Source organism: Panthera pardus, unplaced genomic scaffold (assembly GCF_024362965.1).
Source record: "Panthera pardus isolate Hobbes unplaced genomic scaffold, ASM2436296v1 HiC_scaffold_6, whole genome shotgun sequence".
Classification (NCBI taxonomy): domain Eukaryota; kingdom Metazoa; phylum Chordata; class Mammalia; order Carnivora; family Felidae; genus Panthera; species Panthera pardus.
The window spans coordinates 124,821,282-124,844,047 of record NW_026526991.1 but is presented as its reverse complement, the minus strand read 5'-3'; the positions used below and the strand labels follow the sequence as shown (position 1 = coordinate 124,844,047).

The 22,766-nt window shown below is 35.7% G+C and overlaps 1 protein-coding gene across 2 annotated transcripts in view; it reads left to right on the top strand.

Moving 5' to 3' along the window:
* Positions 1 to 22,766, top strand: part of STAM (signal transducing adaptor molecule) — a 76,856-nt gene that overhangs the window by 42,863 nt on the left and 11,227 nt on the right. For both annotated transcript variants that reach the window (XM_019460653.2, XM_053894652.1), the window contains 8 exons: positions 6,301 to 6,391; positions 8,048 to 8,240; positions 9,527 to 9,621; positions 13,000 to 13,088; positions 15,153 to 15,240; positions 15,466 to 15,520; positions 16,095 to 16,248; positions 17,997 to 18,172. In XM_019460653.2, coding sequence (XP_019316198.1) covers positions 6,301 to 6,391; positions 8,048 to 8,240; positions 9,527 to 9,621; positions 13,000 to 13,088; positions 15,153 to 15,240; positions 15,466 to 15,520; positions 16,095 to 16,248; positions 17,997 to 18,172 — 941 coding nt within the window. The remainder of the gene's footprint in view (positions 1 to 6,300; positions 6,392 to 8,047; positions 8,241 to 9,526; positions 9,622 to 12,999; positions 13,089 to 15,152; positions 15,241 to 15,465; positions 15,521 to 16,094; positions 16,249 to 17,996; positions 18,173 to 22,766) is intronic.

The following is a 22,766-nucleotide window of genomic DNA, read 5'->3' as shown; positions in this document are numbered from 1 at the left end:
TTTCTTTTCCGTATCTGTGAGTCTGTTTCTGTTTCTGTTTTGTTTGTTAGATTTCACATATAAGTGAAATCATACCATGTGTCTTTCTCTGGCTAACGTAATTTCACTTAGCATACTCTCTAGGCCCATCCATGTTGTTGCAAATGGCAAGATTTTACTCTTTTGTTATGGCTGAGTAATGTGTGTGTGTGTGTGTGTGTGTGCGTGCGTGCATGCATGCATGTAGCGTGCACGTGCACATAAACCATATCTTTATCCATTCATCTTTCAGCAGACATTTAGGTTACTTCTAGTCTTGGCTGTTGTACTGCAGTGAACACAAGGGTACATATGTTTTTTTGGAATGAGTGGGTTTTTTGTCCGTTGGATAAAAACCTAGAAGTTTTTCACACAAAAACCAGAACTGCTGGATTTTAATTTGTTAAATTAAACAAATTGCTGGATTTTTAATTTGTTGAGGAGGAATCTCCATAGTGTTTTCAGTAGAGGCTGTACGAGTTTACATTTCCAGCAACAATGTGAGGATTCTCTTTTCTCCACTTCCTTGCCAATACTTGTAATTTATTTACTTTTGATACTAGCCATTCTGTCAGATGTGAAGTAGTTATCTCATCATGATCCTGATTTTCATTTCCCTGATCGTTAGTAATGTTGAATATCTTTTGATGTACCTGTTAATCATCTGTATGTCTTCTTTGGAGACATGTCTATTCAGGTTCCCTGCCCATTTTTAAATTGTAGAACTTGTTTTTTAAATATATATTTCATATATTTTTATGTTATATCTTTGTATATATTTTTATATATTTTGGACGTTAACTTCTTAGGAGATATATCACTTATAAATATTTTCTCCCATTCAGGTTGCCGTTTTGTTTTGTTGATGTTTTCTTTGCTGTGCAAAAACTTCTTAGTTTGATGTAGTCCCATTTGGGTGTTTTGCTTTTGTTGTCCTTGCCTGAGGAGTTAGAGTCAAAGAAATATTGCTAAGACAGATGTCAGAGAGCTTACTGCCTGTGTTTTCTTCTATGAATTGTATGGTTTGAGTTTTACATTTAAGTCTTTAGTCCATTTTGAGTTTATTTTTGTATATGGTGTAAGAAGGTGGTCCGGTTTCATTCTTGTGCATGTGGTTGTCCAGTTTTCTCAACACTATTGAAGACACTCTTCTTCCCATTGTATATTCTTGCTTCCTTTGTCATAGATTAATTGACCAAATAAGTGTTGTTTTATTTCTGAGTTGTCTTTTATGTTCCATTGATTTGTGTGTCTGTTTTTTGTGCCAGTACCATACTGTTTTGATTATATGATAGCTTTATAGTATATTTTGAAATCCAAAAGTGTGATATGCCCAGCTTTGTTTTTCTTTCTCAGGATTGCTTTGGCTATTTGGCATCTTTTATGGTTCCATACAAATTTTAGAACTATTTATTCTAGTTCTGTGAATAATATTCTGTGAAAAATTAATATTTTGATATGGATTGCATTGAATCTGGACCTGTAGATTTAGGTAGTATGGACATCTTAACAATATTAATTCTCCTAGTTCATGATATTGGCATATCTTTTCATTTATTTGTGTCATCTTCATTTGTTTTCATCAGTGTCTTACAGTTTTCAGGGTACGGGTCTTTCACCTTCTTGATTAAATTTATTCCTAGGTATTTTTTGCATTTTGATGGGATTGTAAATGGGATTGTATTCTTAATTTCTCTCTCTGGTAGCTTGTCATTAGTGTATAGAAATGCAAGAGATTTCTGTAAATTGAATTTGTGTCCCACAGTTTGACTGGAGGAATGTAGTAGTTCTGATAGTTTTTCAGAGAAGTCTGAGGTTTTCTTTTTAAATTTTTTTTAACATTTATTCATTTTCGAGAGAGACAGAGCATGAGTGGGGGAAGGGCAGAGAGAGAGGGAGACACAGAATCCTAAGCAGGCTCCAGTCTCTAGGCTCTGAGCTGTCAGCACAGAGCCTGACATGAGGCTTGAACCCACAAACTGCGAGATCATGACCTGAGCCAAAGTCGGACACAACCGACTGAGCCACCCAGGTGCCCCAAGGGGTTTTCTATATATGGTATCATGTCACCTGCAAATAGTGACAGTTTTACTTCTTCCTTTACAATTTGGATGTCTTTTTCTTTTTCTTCCTTTTTTTTTCTTTTTCTCTTTCTTTTTCTTTTTTCTTTTTTCTTTCTTTTTTTTTTTTTTGGGCTTGGTACAGTGTACTTTATTGATGGTTCAAGACAGGGTAGGGCTCCTCTTCTTCATGGTGTCTGGGATGGAAACTGTGTCGAGGTTGGGAGGTTCTCAGTGTGTTGGGGATGAGCTGGGGCAAGGATTCCCTAGCAGCTCAAGGCTTCTCTCTTTTGTGCTCTGGCAGGGGCTGGTGGTGCAGGGGGGCTCTTACCCAGTTCACCACCCAGTTGCTTTTGGCCAAATTCATTATCATAACAGGGAATGAGCTTGACAAAGTGGTCATTGAGGGCAATGCCAGCCCCAGCAGTGAAGGTAGAAGAGTAGGCGTCTACTGTTAAAGTGTCAGGAGACCATCTGCTACTCAGTCCAGCATGCCCTTAAGGGGTCCTGCTAATTCCTGCTTCACCACCATCTTGATATCGTCCTATTTGGTACCTTTCTCCAGGTGGCAGACATAATCCACAACTGACACACTCGAGGATGGGGACATGGCAGGCGTGCCAGTGACCTTCCCATTCATTTCAGGGATGACCTTGGTTACAGCCTTGGCAGTGCCAGTAGAAACAGATGCTGTTCTGGGCAGCCTCTTGACCATCATGCCACAGCTTCACAGAGGGCCATCCGTGGTCTTCTGGCTGGCACTGACGGCATGGACTATGGTTATGAGTCCCTTCAGGATGCCAGAGTTGTCATAGATGACGTTGGTCAGAGTGACCAGGCAGTTGGTGGTGCAGGAGGCATTGTTGACAATCCTGAGGGAGTTGTCATCTTTCTCATGGTTCATGCACATCACGAACATGGGGGAATCAGCAGAAAGGGCACAGGATGACCTTCTTGGCTCTACCCTTCAAGTGAGCCCCAAGCCTTCTCCATAGTAGTGAAGACCCCAGGTGACTCCACAACGTATTCAGTACCAGTATCGTCCCATTTGATGTTGGTGGGATCTTGCTCCTAGGAGACGGGCTTTCCATTGATGACAGGTTTCCTGTTCTCAGCCTTGACTGTGCCTTTGAATTTGTCATAGGTGGAATCATGCTGGAACATGTATACCACTGGGTTGAATTCAGTGAAGGGGTCAGTGATGGCAACAGTATCCACTTTGCCAGAGTTACAAGTAGCTCTGGTGACCAGAAGCCTAATACAGCCAAATTCATTTACTCCAACATTCACCATCATGTCTCAGGGTTGTGGTTGGCAAATCATAAGAAGATGCAACTGTGCCAAATGAGAAGGTGCAGAGCAACCACCCCCCTCCTTTTTTTTCCCTTGCCTAATTGCTGTGGCTAGGACTTCCAACAATACGTTGAACAATAAAGTGGCAAGAGTGGGCTTCCTTATCTAGTTCTTGATCCTAGAGGAAATGTTTTCAGCTTTTCAGCACTAAGTGTGGTGTCAGTCATGGGTTTTATTGCCATTTTGTTCATTGTTTTCTGGTTATTTTTGTGGTTCTCTAGTTTTCTTCTCTTGGTCTCTTCCCTTGTGATTTGATGACTTTATTTAGTGTTGTTTGGATTGCTTTCTCTTTACTTTTTGTGTATCTGTTAATAGGATTTTGGTTTGTGGTTACCGTGAGGTTCATTTATGACAACCTGTGTATTTTTGGCAGATTATTTTAAGTTGGTGGTTGCTTATGCTCAAACACATTCTCAAAGCGCTACATTTTTATTCCCCTCACCTCACATTTTGTTTTTGATGTCATGTTTTGCATCTTTTTATTTGTGTGTCCCTTAAGTAATATTATGAATATAGTTGACTTTATTACTCTTGTCTTATAATCTTCATACTAGCATTATTAGTGGTTTGTCAGTAACCCATGCTATGTGTTTTCCTTTATCATTGTAATTTTTCCTTCACTTATTTTCTTATTTCTAGTTATGGTCTTTTCCCCATAAAGCAGTCTTTCTAATATTTCTTTGAAACCCTTGTTTCAAGTTATGAAACTCCCATAGCTTTTTGCTTATTTGAGAAACTCCTCATTTCTGCAATTCTGAATGATAATCTTGCCAAGTACAGTATACTTAGCTGTATTTTGTTTCCTTTTAGCACTTTGAATCTATTGTCTGCACTTTCTTCTTGATTGATAGAGATTACTTCACAGACAATAAAAGATCAATAGGTCTATTTTGTGAAATTCACCAAACTGAAAACAATTCATATGCAATTGAAAAGGACATTCTGAGGAAGCATACCTTTAATTTTCAGAGATATGTGTTGATTAAAACCTTAATATCTAAAAAAATTCCATGGAGAGATGGATCAGAATTGAGAGTGCTTGAAGTTGCATTCAGTGAACTACAAAAAGCTTTTTAGTATCCGGTTTTCTAAAAATAAATGCTTTGTGCATTTGTTTTACAGTATAAAATACAGTTATGTATATATGGAACTGTATAACTATATATCTGTAACTGTATTTTACCCGTTATGTTGAATATTTTGCCTTTCATTTACTAAACAAATGTTTCTTTATTGTCATCAGTATTTAGGCACATATATTCTCAGGGAATATATAGCATGGTTATGGAGACAGATGTAAGCAGATAATTATAATAGAAGCTGAGATTTACTAACTGTTACTAGTGCCAGGCACTAATCTATGTGCTGTACATGTGTTAATTTGAATACTTATAAGAATTCCATTTTTGTTGGTGGTGGTTGCTTTGGGTATTCTAATATACCTTTGTAACTGTTCACAGTGTATTTTGAGTAAACATTGTATTATTTCATGTAAACTGTAGAAATGTTGCAACTGTTGAGGGTTTATCCTTCATTTCATCATTCTTTATGCAATAATTACTGTACACGTGACCTAGATTACCTCTATGTACATTATAAATCCCAAGAGAGAATGTTATACTTTTTGTTTTAAACCGTCATTGGTGGCCCTCATCCTATCTGAGTTTGGAAGCTACATGTTAATTTATTCTCTCAAACCTATCTAGTTGCTATTATTACCCTCATTTTGTAGATGAGGAACTTGAGATACAAAGAGTTTAATGTACCCCAGGTCATTCATTAGAACCTCGTGGATTTAGAATTTGAACCCATGTTTCCCTGACTCCAAAATTTACATTCTTAACTACCTATAGCATAGTACCTTGGTAAAAATACTATCAGAGGAACAGAGAAGAGGATGCTTAATTTGGCGGTTTAGGAATGTTTCATCGAGAAAGGGATTATTTTAGCTGTTTACAGACTGGTAAGTTAAAACTCAATAGGAAAAATGTTGATCAAGTAAAAGGAGCCAGAGGGGAGGACGTTATAAGCAGAAACAAATCTTTGTCAAAGGCATGTAAGTGTGTGTGTGTGTGTGTGTGTGTGTGTGTGTGTGTGTGTGTATGCTGGCAGTTCCTGGTAACTGGAATATGCTGTCAGAATTAACCACTTGTATTTTAGTTTACAAAAAAGTATAATTTTATGAGCATTATATTGTCACATGTAAATTTCTATTCCTAAGGATAACATCCTGCCTTTTAACCTGGCAGGAAGCCATAAAATATAACTGTTAAATAGCTTAAAATTTTAAAAACTATTTGTTTTCAAAATAGACGTCTCCTTCCCTTTCTCAACCCATTTTCTGGTTTCAGAATTTTTCTAAAAAATTTTAAATCTCCTCTGGTCTTTCTTGGCTCGTTTGCATCCTGTCTGCTTTTAGCAGCCCTCAGTATCCCGTTGCTCTCCATTTCTTTCCTCCAGTTCCACATCTTCTCCTTTCAAAGTGGAGGCTGCTTCGGTTTGGATTTTCTTCTTTCTTTTTTTTTTATTTAAATCTTCTTTAATGTTTGTTCATTTTTTGAGAGAGAGCAGGAGCAGAGGAAGGGCAGAGAGAGAGGAGAGAGAAGAGAGAATCCCAAGCAGGCTTTGTGCTGTCGAGCACAGAGCTTGACACAGGGCTCGGATCGCACAAACTGCGAGGTCATGGACCTGAGCCAAAACCAAAAGTCAGATGCTTAACCGACTAAGCCACCCAGGCGCCTCTGGATTATTTTCTTCTTCAGAAGTCTGTGGTAGATTGATAAGAATGGTCTTGCAAGTTCTTAGATTAAGTGTAGGTAGGAAAATTCGAGAACATTCTGCAAACATTGTCTTCCTTTTTTTGTGTTAGGCTGCAGAACAAGCAAAAGCAAGCCCAGCCCTGGTTGCCAAAGACCCTGGTACTGTGGCTAACAAAAAAGAAGAAGAAGATTTAGCAAAAGGTATGTTTTTTAAGTCTCTGGTGTTGGAAAGGTGGGAAGAAGATGGGCCCTCAATATTTTTTTCCTGAGATATTTAAAAATAAAAGAAATAGGATTTTACAGCTCACACTGAAATCCATTTTGTTCCCCTTTGCAGTATCAACTGATACTCTTTTGAGACAACTACTCTTCATATGTGTCCTTTCAGTCTTTCTTTTTTATTAATATTTTTATCACACCATATATCCATAAACAATGCCAAATACCTTATGTGTCCAACAGATTCTTTACTTTTTTAAGTTTATTTATTTATTTTGAGAGAGAGGAAGAACAAGCACAAGAGGGGCAGAGAGAGAGGGAGAGAAAGAATCCCAAGCAGGCTCCACGCCATTAGCCCAGAGCCCAACATGGGACTCAGTCTCACAACTGTGAGATCATGACTCGAGCCGAACCGAAGAGTTGGACACTCAACTGACAGAGCCACCCGGGTGCCCCACAAATTGTTTTTTCATAGGGTACATAACATGTACAGTTTGGTTTTTTTCATGCGACAGTACGTCTAAGATCTATTCATAATAAAATATGTAAGTCAAGTTCATTTAACTATTGCGTAATATTTCAGTGTACTAAAAAAAATGTATATGGCAATTTTCTGTCCTGCTACTGACGGGCATTTGGGTTTTCTGATTTTTTTTTTTTTTTTTTTTACTATAATAATAGGGTGCATTGAGAATCTTTGTAATATCTATTGTAGATATCTACTCTTGATTTGTGGCATTTACTTTAACTTTGATACTGGCGTATTTTATCTAACAAGTTTTCAATTTTGATATAGTCAAAATTTTTGCTTTTTTGTTATGATTTTGCATTTTTTATATCTTAAGATATTTTTCCCCCAAATCCTAAAAGGTACTTTCCTGTATTTTCTTAGGAGAGTTTTAAAGTTTGCTTTTACCTGTTAGGTCTTTTATCAATGTAGAACAGAAGTAGCAGGGATGAAGGGGTTATGGTTTGAGTTGAAGCAGGGTTCTCAGTCTGTTCAGGTTATATTACAGAGCCTAAGTGACACATGGTGATGACTTCCATTGGGGGAGGAGGGAAGCAATGCAAGAGACACATTTGAAATCTCTTTGAGGGAATTTGATAGGTGAGACTTCATTGTAGTTATTTCCTAGTTCTACTTCTTAGACTGATCACAAAGAATTACCTTTGGAGCAGTAAAATGCAGGTTCCCATATACTACCTCTGACATTCTGATTTAGTAAGTCTTCATTGAGATTTGGGACTCTTGCCAAGTGATTGTGATTATCATTTTTGGGAATTGAAGCTATAGAAATATATTGAAAAGATGAAAGAAAATTAAAATATCTGCAGCTAAATAAAAACATTGGATTTGAGAGATAATATCTTTTTATTACCCAGAATAATTTAAATTTTATCCATTCAGTAAAAATAGTCATTAATGGCTGCTCAACTTTTTAATAGTTTATTCTTTAAACTTTCGGTTGTGAATGAATGAATTAAATTGATGAAATGATTTTTATTCAGTATGTAATAATATATCCTAGTTTCCAGCTCCACATTTAAAAGAATGCATTTTTACCTTCAGATTTTTTTTATACTTTGGATTGTTGGATATATTAACATTTGGAGTCTTTTTAACTCATTATTTTCTAGCTATTGAGTTGTCCTTGAAGGAGCAAAGGCAGCAGTCAACCACACTTTCTACTTTGTACCCAAGCACATCCAATCTCTTAACTAACCACCAACATGAAGGCCGAAAAGTTCGTGCTATATATGACTTTGAAGCTGCTGAAGATAATGAACTTACTTTTAAAGCCGGAGAAATTATTACAGTTCTTGATGACAGGTGATGGATAATATCAAATTGATATTAACTTGACATTCATATGAAAACATATATTACTTCTGTGTTTCATATTATTCCTGTTGAATGCCATTACCAAAGGTAATAAGAAAAATATTGATGTAGATATTTTCTGTGTCACATTTGGTTGCTTTGCTTGTGTCATATTGTCTATATTCTTATTTTGTAGTTTAATTTTTTTCTTATTTCTTGTTTAAATTGTTTTTATTTGATTTGGAAGACTCGTTTATTAATTTTTTTTTCATCTCATAAGATCGGTTTTTAAATTAGTAAGTTAAAATTTTAGAAATTAAATTAGTAAAGTTAAAATGTTAGAAAATACACCAAATATGTATACGTATTTATGGAATTTGTAAGAAATACATAATATATTGAATTTATTTATTCACAAAAAATAGTATATCCATGTAGGACAAATTCATTTTATGTGCAATTATATACATTTATATTACTATGGGAGATGATTCAATATATCTGGTTTTTGACTGTAGCTTTATTTTTACTTGAAAATTGTTACTGATGATGGTTATTGATAATGAAGTACTAAAATTTGCAAGCAGTTTTAAAGAATAAATTCAAAAATATTTAGGTTAGTCCTATAGTAGCACATTTACATTCTCTTCTCTTGAGTGAAAGAAAATGAATTCAATTTTGGGCTGGTTAGCTGGAAATTGCACAAAACCTTGATCATTGATTCATTCAAAAAATGTTTATTGAGAGCTTGTTGGCTTTCCTCATACTAGGCACCCAAGATAAAACAGTGAACCTGGAGTTGTACCTGGAAGTGTGTTCCTTGTGAATGCTTTGTTCTATAAACAGTGTCATCTGTCATGTTGTCTCTTGTGGGGGGAGAAATGTGCATTTTTGGACAAGAAAAATGTGCATTTTGTATGTACAAGAGAGAGCACTAATTTAGGAATGGATCTGAATTAAGTGCCTACCATTTATTTTATCACAAAAGAGCCTTACAGACAGTGGAGCTCATGAACTACCTGAAGTTGACAGTCAAATGCAGAGACCTCTGTTTTGGAGAGAGAGTTCAGACCTTTTATTAAATCCTCAGAGCATTCGCCAGCCTTCCAAAAGATAAAGAACTGTGTTTAACAGCCCTTTATCTTCTCTGAGGGTTCATCTTCTGTTTGTAATAATAATATATTCATTTCTTCCCTCATTGGATTGTTGTGGGATTCAGATCTGAAAATAATGCAAGTTAAACACTATTAAGGTAGAGATTTATAGAGATAAAAATATTTTTTGTTTCTCATTAGTGATCCCAACTGGTGGAAAGGTGAAACCCATCAAGGCATGGGGTTATTTCCCTCTAATTTTGTGACTGCTGATCTTACTGCTGAACCAGAAATGAGTAAGTATTTTCCAGTCTGTAAGTGGATGATAATCCATAATTTTCTTCTTAATAAAAGTTGAGTAAATTCAATTTAATGGAGCTGGGACTCTCAGACATTAGTGCCTCTGAGGTGTTTATTAAAAATGCAGCTTGCTAGTGAGATTATTTACCGAAAATCATCTAATTATCTACAAATTGAAATTATATTTCTACCAAGATTATCCTTAATCAGGTAATTGTGCAGCCTATGGATTTTTCTTTTAAAACATTATATATATATATACCATTGTAAAAACGCAGATTAAGAAGTGTTATGAAATTTATGCATTAGGTATTTTCTTTATCAGTTCCTGAAGTGTGACAAATGCAGTGTAATCTCATAGGAATTCTTTCTGTTCAAAGATTAAAGCCATTTCTTTAGCATCTAGCCCCAAACTTGGAGGCACTGGCCTGTAAGTAATATAATGAATGGCTTTCCTAAGACCTCATGTCAGATAGTCAGAAGGAGCCATAACTAATCTTATGAAAACTTTCTGTTTACTTTCCAAACCTGTGCTACCAAGGGAAGTAAACTAGAAAGTGGGGCCTAGAAGGAAAAGTGATGTTACGGGCAGGCATAATAGTTGCAGGAGACGTAAGTATTGGTAGCCCGCCAAAATGTTTGTAGGCAGTTCACTATATTTCTACATAATACTATAGTTCACTGAATCTTCATAATGATGAGTTGGGGTCACCAAGATTAGGTCATAAATGAGAAATCTATTCTAGTGTAGAAAGGTTTCTATTAGTGGTTGAAAGGTTTAGAATTTTAAAAGAGCTTTTGTATATAAGTTGGTAGGCTATAGTTAGCTGGCAAAATATCTCATCTTTCTATAAAGTGAGTACGAGGGGTCAAAGAAAGTTACAAATTGCAAGATGCTTAGGTCTTTTTTAGTTTACAAGAATTTAAAGAAGGATCTTTGTCTTAGTCACCTTTTCATTTCCAGCAACTGGAATGAATCTTACCCAAACCAGTACTGAATCTTACCCAAAATATAGACTATATAAATATTTATGCAGTAAATGATACATAAGTATGTGTGTATATACGTACATATATACCTATATATGTATACATAAAACAACACATATACTTTTCTTGAAAAAATACAGGAACACTTTTCTTTCAAGAGAAGGCTTTAACAGCAAATCAGATACTACTTTTATCTGTAATGAAACGATGCTGTCTTCTGATGATTCCCAGGTTATCTTGTGTCATTTCATGACAGATTTATAGCAGAGACAGATTCCTGCTACCCGTCCTAATAATGTAGTTCTTTTTTGTTAGAACCCAAGAAATATGTCGTAGAACCTATTTAAGATGGCAGTGTATTGTGTGCCGGCTTTTTAACCTGCGTTTATGCTGGTGGTTTTTTTAATTTGTTTTTTGGGTGTTGGGGTTTTTTGTTTTTGTCCTGAATCAGCTGTTGGAAAGGATAGAATGGTCTTGGACTTGTGTTCAATCTGAGATCCAAGATCTTGTATCGATCATGTAGCCGTCTCATCTTGTCCCCCATCGTGTAGAGTGCAGTGTTAAAATGAATACTCTAGCTCTTCTTCCTGTGTTTCTCTCCGGACTTCTGTAAAGAGGAGAACTGGAACAGCAGAGCTTCTGTCATAGAAATGTAGTTATTGAACTTGGGAAAGCAATGTTAGCATGATCGTCATCATGCTATTCTTTGTGAGGAATCAGAAGCCCACTTTACTTACTGGCAAGGAGAAGTACCCACCCTGCTTAGCTTGTTTTTTCTTTGGAAGTGTGGTAGATACTGTGAAAACAGTTTGTTTCGTGCACATGTCTATACATGTACACACATACGCACGTGCACACACACTATACACAGACGTGCACACGTGCGTAGTAATAGTATCGGTGCCTGTGAGGAAAACACTGACAACTTGTACATGGTCGGCTGGCACGAGGTCGAGTCCTCCGTGTGTTCTCTTATGGGTAGCAGCCAATGCGTGCTTTCCCAGCTTCCTACTTGTTAATAGCTCAAGATATAAAAAGCAAAAATACCTCTAGCACATGTCTCTTTTACCCCCAAGGGAAAATGAAACCAGCTGAAAGTGTTTTGTATAGAATTTTGCTTTATGGTGACTTACGTGGAATGAATGTATTCCTTACGTTGGAGATTACATTATCTGCATTTTATACAGAAGCACACAATACAGAATACATGAGTGATAGGAGCTCCTGTTCTCAGAGTAAAATCATTGGCCAGATTCCAGCATGTGGACTGGTAGAGCCAGATAGGCTGGCATTCAGATCCAGGCTGTGTCATACATCAGCTTTCTCCTGTGCACGAACTTTTAATATTACTGTGCTGCTGTTAACCTCATTTTAAAATGGGCGTATTTCCTAGTATAAGAGAGTCACTGGGGGGAAATGTAATATTCTATTACACACATTAAATAGTTTAATAATACATTTCCTTTCCTTACTTCTGCTCTGTTCCCAACCCCCTTTTTATAGTTTCTTCTTAACATTGTTATGAATACCAATTGACCACATTGATACAAGGATGAAAAATACAGAAAGTTCATTCCTTTAAAGCTGTATGGACCTCTCAGGATTTGTGGGGAGAAGGTTAATTGCTCTATTAATCATAACCTTGTATTTACTAGTTAGTGATACATTGAATAGTTTTTAAAGATTGCTTTGTTGAGCAAGAGAAATAATGTGCGTCTGGTCAGTGGTTTGCAGGTCCCTTCATAACCACAGTGTTATTTCAAAGAGTAATGCAACTAAAAAATGTAGGCCGATTTAGTGGAAAATTCAGATCACTGCCAGTGCTACTTGTAAAGTCCTCCACTGACCTGGATGTCATTGATTCTCTTAGTAAAAACACTGAATGGCATGCCAAAAAACATATGCCTAACTTTCCAGTTCACTACAATGAAATAGTGTGGTCTTTCAAATGAGACTTTTCTTTGAAAGGACTGGTAATTTAAAAGAGAGTTTATTTTGATTGCAGAGTTCATTTATGTAAAACTTTACTTGTGAAAGAACTTTACTTCTAAAACTTAACTTTTTGCCCACCAGTTCACTAAATTCTCATATGTAGTAAGTGATTAATCTTTGCTTTGGAAATATCCCTTTTATTTTTAGTGAAGTGTCTTTCCAGGAAAATGTAAAATCTTAGAAGAGAAAATTAAGAAATCTTCACGGAATTCCACAAAATAATGTTCTGTCATTTTTGTCTAAATCTGTTGTCTTAATGACCCCTTAAACTACGTCTCCCAGATCAAAGGGAATATTGAGAAAAATCCAGATTCTCTCATAGAATTTGAAGTGCTTTGAAATAGAATTTTAAATTTCTTATAAGGAAAAGGTGAATATTACATGTTTTGCAGTTAAAACGGAGAAGAAGACGGTACAATTTAGTGATGATGTTCAGGTAGAAACAATAGAGCCAGAACCGGAACAAGCCTTTATTGATGAAGTAAGTGATTTCTTCTGTGAAAGTGGTTCATACTTGGTATTGAAGTTGAAATACTTGTCTTGTTTTAAAAAAAGTGATTACTTGATTAATGCATGTATTTTATGTTATAAAAATTCAGGCAATATAGACAAAGCAAAGATTCTCCTTGAAACTGTCTCTATAGTCTTATTCTGTACCTCATTATTTAAAATTTCTGCTTAATATTCCATAGAATGGACTTGGCATGATTTAATTATTCTTCTTTTGGACCCTTAGGTTGTTTGCAGTTTTTTGAGGTTTTTTGATTATTACAAACACTAGTGTAGTGAATTTTTCTTTGGATTGAATATAGTTAATAGAATATATGACTGTTTCATTTACAAAGATCATTATTTAATGCTCTGGAAATTACATCCTTTGTAATATCTTAAACTTATGATGAAAAATGATATGTCATCTTAAAAATAAGTGAAGGGATTTTATAGGTTTTTAGCCTTCTTCTGGAGGGAACCGGAAACAAAGTTTGAAGAGTGCTCTTTTAGAGAAACCGACTGCAGATTGTGCTGAGAGCCAGCGAATTTGACGGGGTCAGGGAAACTTAACATTTGGGCAGTTGCATTACATAAGAAAATGCGTGTCGAGTCAGCCTGGTGGTCCGTATAACAAACCTCATGTCTTCGATTCTAGGTAATTTCAAATAGAGTGTGGTGTTTAAAACAAAAATTATCCACATGTTAGTTGACTGTCACATTACCCCCCTTCTCCCCCCACTTTTTTTTTGCTGTAAGCAGTCTTTTCTGTAGCACGCCTTCCGTTTTAGACTATTTAAAATTAAAATGGTGACTCTTTTACATTAAAAACTGGTATCCATTTCAAAATACAAAATTCTTGTGACTTTAGAAGTTTTTTATGTACTTGTGCGACTTTCACCATCCAGTGATTAGTTCATCTCTCAATCTGTTCTTTGCAGAAATAGCATTTATTTATTTTTAAAAATAATTTACTTATTTTTGAGAGAGAGCACAAACAGGGGAGGAGAAGAGAGAGAGAGAGACACACAGAATCTGAAGCAGGCTTCAGGCTCTGAGCTGTCAGCACAGAGCCCGATGCGAAGCTCAAACCTATGGACTGTGAGGTCATGACCTGAGCCGAAGTCGGACGTTTAACCGACTGAGCCACCCAGGCGCCCCAGAAATAGCATTTTGGTTTTAGTTTAAATGACTGCTTAGAATTGGTAGTCTTTTACACTGTTTACCTAATGTACCTGTGTTTAGTAATATAACCATGTAAGAACCATGCATGGAGAGAAGTTCGTAATTATTACACTATCATTCTTTGGTACATGAGATCAGTATTTTGATTTTTAAAAATTTAAATTTAAGTACATATGTACTTGTGTAATATACAGATGTGTTTATGTAATGATGGTTTCATTAGGTCCATTGGTTTTTGCAAGGGAATATTCTGTGATAGATCTGAGTCCTTGCTTTGGGATCCTTCCAGCCTTTCCCTACATAGGAAAGGAGAGAAGCCACAATCTTACTGCTTCCTTTATGACAGACTGAAACATTGGTGGGAAGAAAATATAGAATAAGATCTTATGGCCCTACTTAGAAGAAGAGCTGTACTATAGCTGAGCTGTGCCTTGCTAAAGCAGCTGCTGGATTCGCCATGGTGGAGAAGTAATAACTGAGCTGTTAGTCATAGGTAATGCCATCTTGAGAGCGAAGTTACACCTGTCAGCATGGCAAGGGTACCAGCTGCTCCAAAACAAAGTGACACGGAATTCCACAACCATGACATAACAGATCGAAGAACTCACACGTTGTAAGTTGAAACATGGCTCTCTTCTTCTCATATAAGAGAGTCTCCGTGAGCAGTTTGAAAAATAAGTAGGAAGAGCTTTCAAGGCTCTGACTTCACTTGGTACTAAAGAGAATACGTGGATAGTAAATACATAAAAGCAAAATTGGAGTCTCTGTATGAAATATAAAAGTTTTTCATCCATTATCTAATTAATGAAATGAGAACATATCGTTGCATAATGATTTGTTGCTTTTTGTATTAACTATCTAATTCTTGTAGGACAAAATGGACCAGTTGCTACAGATGTTGCAGAGTACAGATCCCAGTGATGACCAACCAGATCTTCCAGAGTTACTTCATCTTGAAGGTAAACTTTGTTTTCCATTGACCTTGAACGTAAAGAATAATTAGAGCTTGTCTGTAGTGTTCTGTTACAGAATGGTTTTATATTTAAATAAAATTTAAAATGATATAGAAAAATGTGAACACTTCTCATTCTTCTATGACCCAGTCTTGCCTATATGAGTATCTATCACAGATAAGCTTTTCTTTGCTGTGTTGTCTTATATTTCTTTAAATCTTGTTATCTTAGCAATGTGTCACCAGATGGGACCTCTCATTGATGAAAAGCTGGAAGATATTGATAGGTAAAAGAACATGTGCTATGTCTATATTGTGTGTCTTCTTTGCTGAAGTTCTAAGTGTATGCTGGGATAGAGCTGCCTTTTAATTTTATTTATTTTTATTTTAAAAATATGCCAAAGATCTGCCAGAGGTACCAGTTCTCATTCAGTTGTTTTCCACTAGATGTGGGAATTAGAATTGGACCCATCTTCCTGCGTTTTTTTTTTTTTTTTTTAAGTGAGAATTTATTTGATCTTAATTATATTAGTCTTTTTAAAAAATAATACCTAGCTGTTCTAATCATTGTAATGCTATAAGTGACATTACCAGAGCCCACAGATGACTCACCCATCTGTTATTTATTAGGGATACCTAGTTATTTCAAGATAAAGTCAAGTACAATAAGCTAGAGTTCTGCCAGCACCATACCTTAGATAGTTTTGGTTGCCCTGGAGCTAGAATACAGGATATTTTCTGTCATAAGGTTAAAGTAATGTCTACTTATATTACTTTTTGCTATTTTTGTGTGTGGTCATATTTAGAACATTGTATCATTTAATTAGCAATTGTATTTGAAATTACTCTGTAATATTTCAGAAAACATTCAGAACTCTCAGAACTTAATGTTAAAGTGATGGAAGCACTTTCATTGTATACCAAGTTAATGAATGAAGATCCAATGTATTCCATGTATGCAAAATTACAGAATCAGCAGTATTATATGCAGTCATCTGGTGTTTCTGGTTCTCAGGTAAGCTTTTAAAAATTCAAGTATATCATTTTAAATTCTCAACTATGTTTGAGATTATTTGGAATAGCTGTGTTTTGTAAGATTTGAAACTTTCTAAAAGTAATGCTTAGAACAAAGTTTAAAAGAATTTTTTACTTGACAAATACAGTGTATAATATACTAATTATTCCAGTAATTCTTTTCACAATATTATTTTTCTTCAAAGGTGTGCATCAGAATCAAACATTTAAAAAAAAATACAGGTTGCTTCTCCCCACCCCAGACTACTGAATCAGAATGTTCAAGAGAAAGGCCGAAACATCTGTATATTTTTAAAGCTTCATATATAATTATCTGGTTAAGAACCATGTCTTCTGTCTGAGTAAATTGTCTAATTACTACGAATTTTTTCTGAGAATCTACAGTTTTGGGTTTTATAGTAAGTGGCTTTAATCTGAATGTTTCCATCTTCCTTTACATGAGAAGGCATAGAATGCATCCTCCTTCTTCACCTTAAGTGACTGTTTCAGGAGCCCTTTTCCCACAAACTCAGTATGGTCACTGTATAGGGACCTAGCCAGGCATTCCATTTTATTTATGTGGGTGGCATAAACTTTGTGCAAATTAATTTTTTTCTTATAACATGGCCCACTTTCCTCGAAATGAGGGACCGGATCCCTGGAGTTGACCAGCCACACTTGTCCAGTGTGAGGCTAGATGACACGTACTCACGGCTCTTGATACCAGTTTTAGCAAAAAAATTCCTCTTCATGTTCCATTTGCAAATACAAAAAAAAAAAAAATGCTTTTAAGAGGACTGGAATACCTCTGTTTATAGTGAACACCTTCTGTATTCTGATGTATGTATGGTCAGTCTCTTAGGGCTTAAACGAAGTGCTGAGATGATTGTCTTCTCTCCTGATGACTGTGTTACTATCTCAACAGCTGGCAAAAATCTGACCACATACACAGTTCTCTTTTCAAACATGTGAAATGGAAAGATTGAATGAATACTATAGAAAATTAGAGTATTTTGTGTGCTTTAGATTTTGGGCATTTAAGAGATCAATCCCATTAGATTAAAATACTGTTTCTGGATGCATAGCCCAAGGGCCAAATCCAACCTCCCACCTGTTTTTTGTGTTTGTTTTTGTTTTTGAATAAACCTTTGCTATAACAGCCATTCTCATTTGTTTTTACATTGTTTCCGGCTACTTTCTATATGGGCGGTTCAGTAGTTGTGACAGAAAGGCCCACAAGGCCTAAAATATTTACTATCTGGACTTTTGCAAAAATGTTTTTGCTCATCCCTGCTTTAGAAAGTTAGCTTGCTCTGTGTTCACTAAACTGTAATTTAGGAAATACAAATTGTATCTATAAGCACATGCAGGCTATTGATATAAAACTGAATTCAAAGAGACTTCTTAAACATTTTTTGAGATTCCTTTTATGAAAGTACTTAAAATATCAGTATGGAAAGAGAGATAATATTAGTTTCAAGATAAGTTCCTTTATTGTTTCTGTATGAAATAAACCTGAGTGTAGCTCATGGTTTGTTTACCTAAGAACAAAAATGATCAGAAAGCCCACTTCACTGAAAAGTATTCTTTAAAATACCTGTCAAAAGAAGTAACTTTTAAAAAGTTTTTGGAGCTTTCGTTGTTCACTTTGTAACTGAATGCCTCTACAAAGAAATTTTGGCACACCTGTTAAAATCTTAGAAAGTCTAATTTTTTTTTTTTTTTTTTTTTAATCATGACCTGTTCTAGGTGTACCCAGGGCCTCCTCAGAGTGGTGCTTACCTGGTTGCAGGGAGCGCACAGATGAGCCATCTCAGGAGCTACAGTCTTCCCCCAGAGCAGCTGTCTTCTCTCAGCCAAGGAGCTGTTCCGCCATCTGTAAACCCAGCCCTTCCCAGTCAGCAGACTCAGGCTTCTTACCCTAAGTAATTTGAGTTTTGACTGTTATTTGACTACTGTTTGCAGTTAGTGCTCTTACAACTCTTAAATGCCTCCACTCATCTGTAACCGTAAGAACTGCATAAGAACAACCTAGGATAGATGGATGCCGTCACCAATATCAGATGGTCAGCCCTCTTTACGGTGATGAGTGGGTCCTACAGGACCCCTTGCAGTATTGCATTACTAGCCAGAAGGCTATTCCTCTGTCTTACTGACTCATTGAACGGCTGTATTCAGGTCTCGGTTCTGTCCTTTTAAAATTTCCTATCATTTTTCTTTTTATCGAAGTAAAATTGGCCGTATAACGTTATGTGAAGTTTCAGATGTACGTTATAATTGTACATCTGTATGCACTGCCAGGTGATCACCACTGAAAGTCCAGTTACCATCCATCACCCTTCTTCACACATTCCAGCTACCCCATCACCCCCTTCCTCTCTGGGAAACCACCAGTCTGTTCTCTTTTAAGTTTGGTTTCGTTGTTTGTTTGTTTGTTTTTTAGATTCCACCTGTGGGTGAAATCATATTGTCTATTTGTCTTTTTCTGACTTATTTCACTTAGCATGACATATTTCTAAGGTCCATGCATGTTGTCTCAAATGGCAAGATTTAATTTTTTTTTTTTTTTAGGGCTGTAGTATATGTACACTGTACGTACTTCTACACAGGCACACGCACCCCACGTACATCTTCTTTATCCATTAATTTATCGGTGGACATTTAGGTTATTTCCATTTCTTAGCTATTATAAATAATCCTGCAGTGAACAAAAGGGGGGCTCTACTTTTTCGAATCGATGTTTCTGTATTCTTCAGGTAATTACCATATCCAGAAGCGGAAGAGCTGGATCGTAGAGTAGTTCTGTTCTTAATTTTTTGAGGGATCTCCAAATGTTGGCTGCACCACTTTACGTTCCCACCAACAGTATGTGATGGTTCTCTTCTTTGTACTGCCTCATCGGCACTTGCTATTTCTTGTCTTTTTTGATAATACCCATTTTAATTGGTGTAAGATAATATCTCATTGTAGTTTTGATTTGTATTTCCATGATAAGTACTGATGTTGAGCGTCTTTCCTGTGCCTCTTGGCCATCCTGTATGTCTTCTTTGGAAAAATGTTTATTCGTATCACCTGCCCACTTTTTAAATTGGATGGTTTGTATTTTTTGTTGTTGAGTTGTGTGAATTCTTTATGTATTTTGGGTAAATCCTTGTCAGATACATGATTTGCAAAAACTTTCTCCCATTCAGTAGGTTGCTTTTCATTTTGATGATGGTATCTTTTGGTGAGGAGAAGCTTTTTATTTTGATGTAATTTGTTTATTTTTTTCTTTTGTTTCTCTGTCTTTGGAGTCCGAGCCATACAGATATCGCTAAGACTGATGTCAGGGAGCTTATTACCGCTTGTGTTTTCTTCTAGGAAATTTATGGCATCAAGTTTTACATTCAAGTCTTTAATCCATTTTGTATATATTTTTGTAATGTTTATTTTTGAGAGAGAGAGAGAGAGAGAGAGAGAGCAAGGGAGGGGCAAAGAGAGAGAGGGAGACACAGAATCTGAAGCAGGTTCCAGGCTCCAAGCTGTCAGCACAAACCCTGACGCGGGGCTCAAACTCATGAACTGTGAGATCATGACCTGAACTGAAGTTGGACACTTAACTGACTGAGCCACCCAGGCACCCTCTTTACTCCATTTTGAATTCATTTTTGTGTATGGTGTAAGCTGGTAGTCCAGTTTCATTCTTTTCTATTTGGCTGTTCAGTATTTCCAACACCATTTATTAAAGATACAGTCCTTTCTTCATTGCATGTTCTCGGCTCCTTTGTTGTAAAATAATTGTCCATATAGGTGTGGGTGTAACTCTGAGCTCCCAATTCTGTTCCACTGATCAGTGTGTTTCTTTTTATGCTGATACCATACTGTTTTGATTACCATAGCTTTGTAGTATACTTTGAAATCAGGGAGCATGATACCTCCAACTTTGTCGTTTCTTCTCAAGATTGCTTTTACTATTTGGGTTTTTTTTTTGTTTTTTTTTTTTTTTTTGGTTCCATGCAAAATTTAGAACTGTTTGTTCTAGTTCTTGGAATTTTGATAGAGATTGCAATGAATCTGTAGATTGATTTGGATAGTATGGAGACTTGAACAGCATTAGTTCTTCCATACCATGAGTACAAAATATTTTTCTTTTTTTTGTGTCATCTTCAGTTTTTTTCATTAGTGTCTTACAGTTTTCAGTGTACAGGTCTTTCACTTCCTTCGTTAAATCTATTTCTAGGTGTTTTATTCTTTTTGATGCAGCTGTAAATGGGATTATTTTCTTAGTTCCTCTTTCTAATAAGTCATTATGAGTATATAAGAAATGCTACAATTCTATATATTGATTTTGTGTGTTTATAAAATCTTTGTCAAGTATCTTTACCGAATTCATGTATTCTGACAGTTGTTTTGGTGGTGTCTTTTGGCTTATCGCCATGTACTCTCCTGTCATCTGGAAATAGTGACAGTTTTACTTCTTCCTTTCCAGTTTGGATACATTCTCTTCCCCCCTCCTTCCCTCCCTTCCTTCCATCCTTGCTTCTTTTTATTTTTTTTGGCCTAATTGCTGTAGCTAGGACTTCTAATACTATGCTTACTAAAAGTGGCAAGAGTGGACATTCTTGTCTTCTTACTGATCTTAGAGGAAAAGCTTTCAGCTCTTTACCATCGAATATAACGTTAGCTGTGCCTATGTCATTATATCTTTTCTTATGTTGACTAATGGTGCCTCTGTACCCATGGTGCCTCTGTACCTCAACCCTCTGTTGAGGGTTTTTATCAGAAGTAGATGTTAGATTTCGTCAAATGCTTTTTCTGTATCTGTTGAAATGTGATCTTTGTCCTTAGTTTTGTTAATGTGGTGTATCACATTGTTTGATTTGTGGATATTGAGGCATCCTTGCATCCCTGTAATAAATGTCATTTGATATCATAGTGTTTGATCCTCTTAATGTACTGTTGAATTTGATTTGCTAATGTTTTGTTGATTTTTGAATCAATGTTCATCAGCGATAGGTTTGTAATGACATTTTTTTGTGATTTCCATATTTGGTTTTGGTATCAGGGTAAGGCTGGCCTCATGAAATGATTTTGGAAGTAGTCTCTCCTCTTCATTTTTTGGAAGAGTTTGAAAAAGATAGTTATTAAATCTTTGAATATTTGGTAGAATTCACCAGTGAAGCTGTTTAGTCCTGAATTTTGTTCATTGATAGATTTTTGATTACTGATTCAATCTTACAGTAACTGGTCTATTCAGATTTTCTATTTCTCTATGATTTAGCCTTGGAAGATTGTTTCTAGTAATTTTTCCATTGTTTCTACCTTTTCCAATTTGTTGGCATATATTTGTAGTAGTTGCTCCTCATCCTTTGTATTTCTGTGGGGTCAGTTAAAACTTTTCATTTCTGATTTTGTTTACTAGAGCCCTCTCTTTCTCATAAAGGTTTGAGTTTCTTTATCTTTTCAAAGAACCAGGTCTTAGTTTTATTTATGTGTGTATGTATTTATTTTATGTGTCTCTGTTATTTACTTCTCTGATTTTATTATCTCCTTATTTTTCTTGACTTTGGGCTTCATTTGTTCTTCTTTTTCCAGGTCCTTTATGTGGAAAGTTAGATTGAGATTTTCTGGTTTCTTGAGGTAGGCCTATATTGCTCTGATCTTCCCTCTTAGAACTACATTTGCTGAATCCTATAGATTGTACTATGTCATATTTCTGTTCATTTGTCTCTAGGTGTTTTGTTTTTTTTTTATTTCTCTTTCTTTCTTGATTCAGTGGTGTTCAGTAGCGTAGTATTTAATCTTCAAATATTTGTAGTTTTCCCAGTTTTCTTCTTGTAATTGATTTCTAGTTTTTATACTATTGTGGCCATAGTGGATACGTGATATGATTTCAGTTTTCTTGAATTTATTGAGTCTTATTTTGTAGTGTAACATATGGTCTGTCCTGGAAAATATTCCACATGCATTTGAGAAGAATGTGTATTCTCTTCCTTTTGCATGGTGTGTTCTATAAATATCTAAGTTCGTCAGGTCTAATGTGTTGTTTAAGGCTGATGTTTTGTATTGATTTTCTGTTGGGATGATCTATCCATTGATGTAAGTAAGGTGTTAAAGTCCTTTACTATTACTGTATTACTGTCCATTCCTGTCTTTTGGTCTGTCAGTGTTTACTTTATCTATCTTGTTGCTTCTATGTTAGATGCATATATATTTTTAAACGTTATGTCTTTTTGGGATTGGACCTTTTTATCATTGTGTAATGCTCTTTGTCTGTTATTACAGTCTTTTAAGGCCTGTGTTGTCTAATGTGAGTACAGCTACTTCAGCTTTATTTTTGTTTCCATTTGCATGGAATATCTTTCTCTAGCCCTTCACTTTCAGTCTGTTTCTGGACTTCCTTCTGAAGTACATCTTTTGTAGGCTGCATATAGATGGGTCATTTTTTTTAAATCTATTCATTTATTTCATCTTTTTTTCATTAGAGAGTTTAGTCCATTTTCATTTAAAGTAATTATATATTACATTTAAAGTAAATAT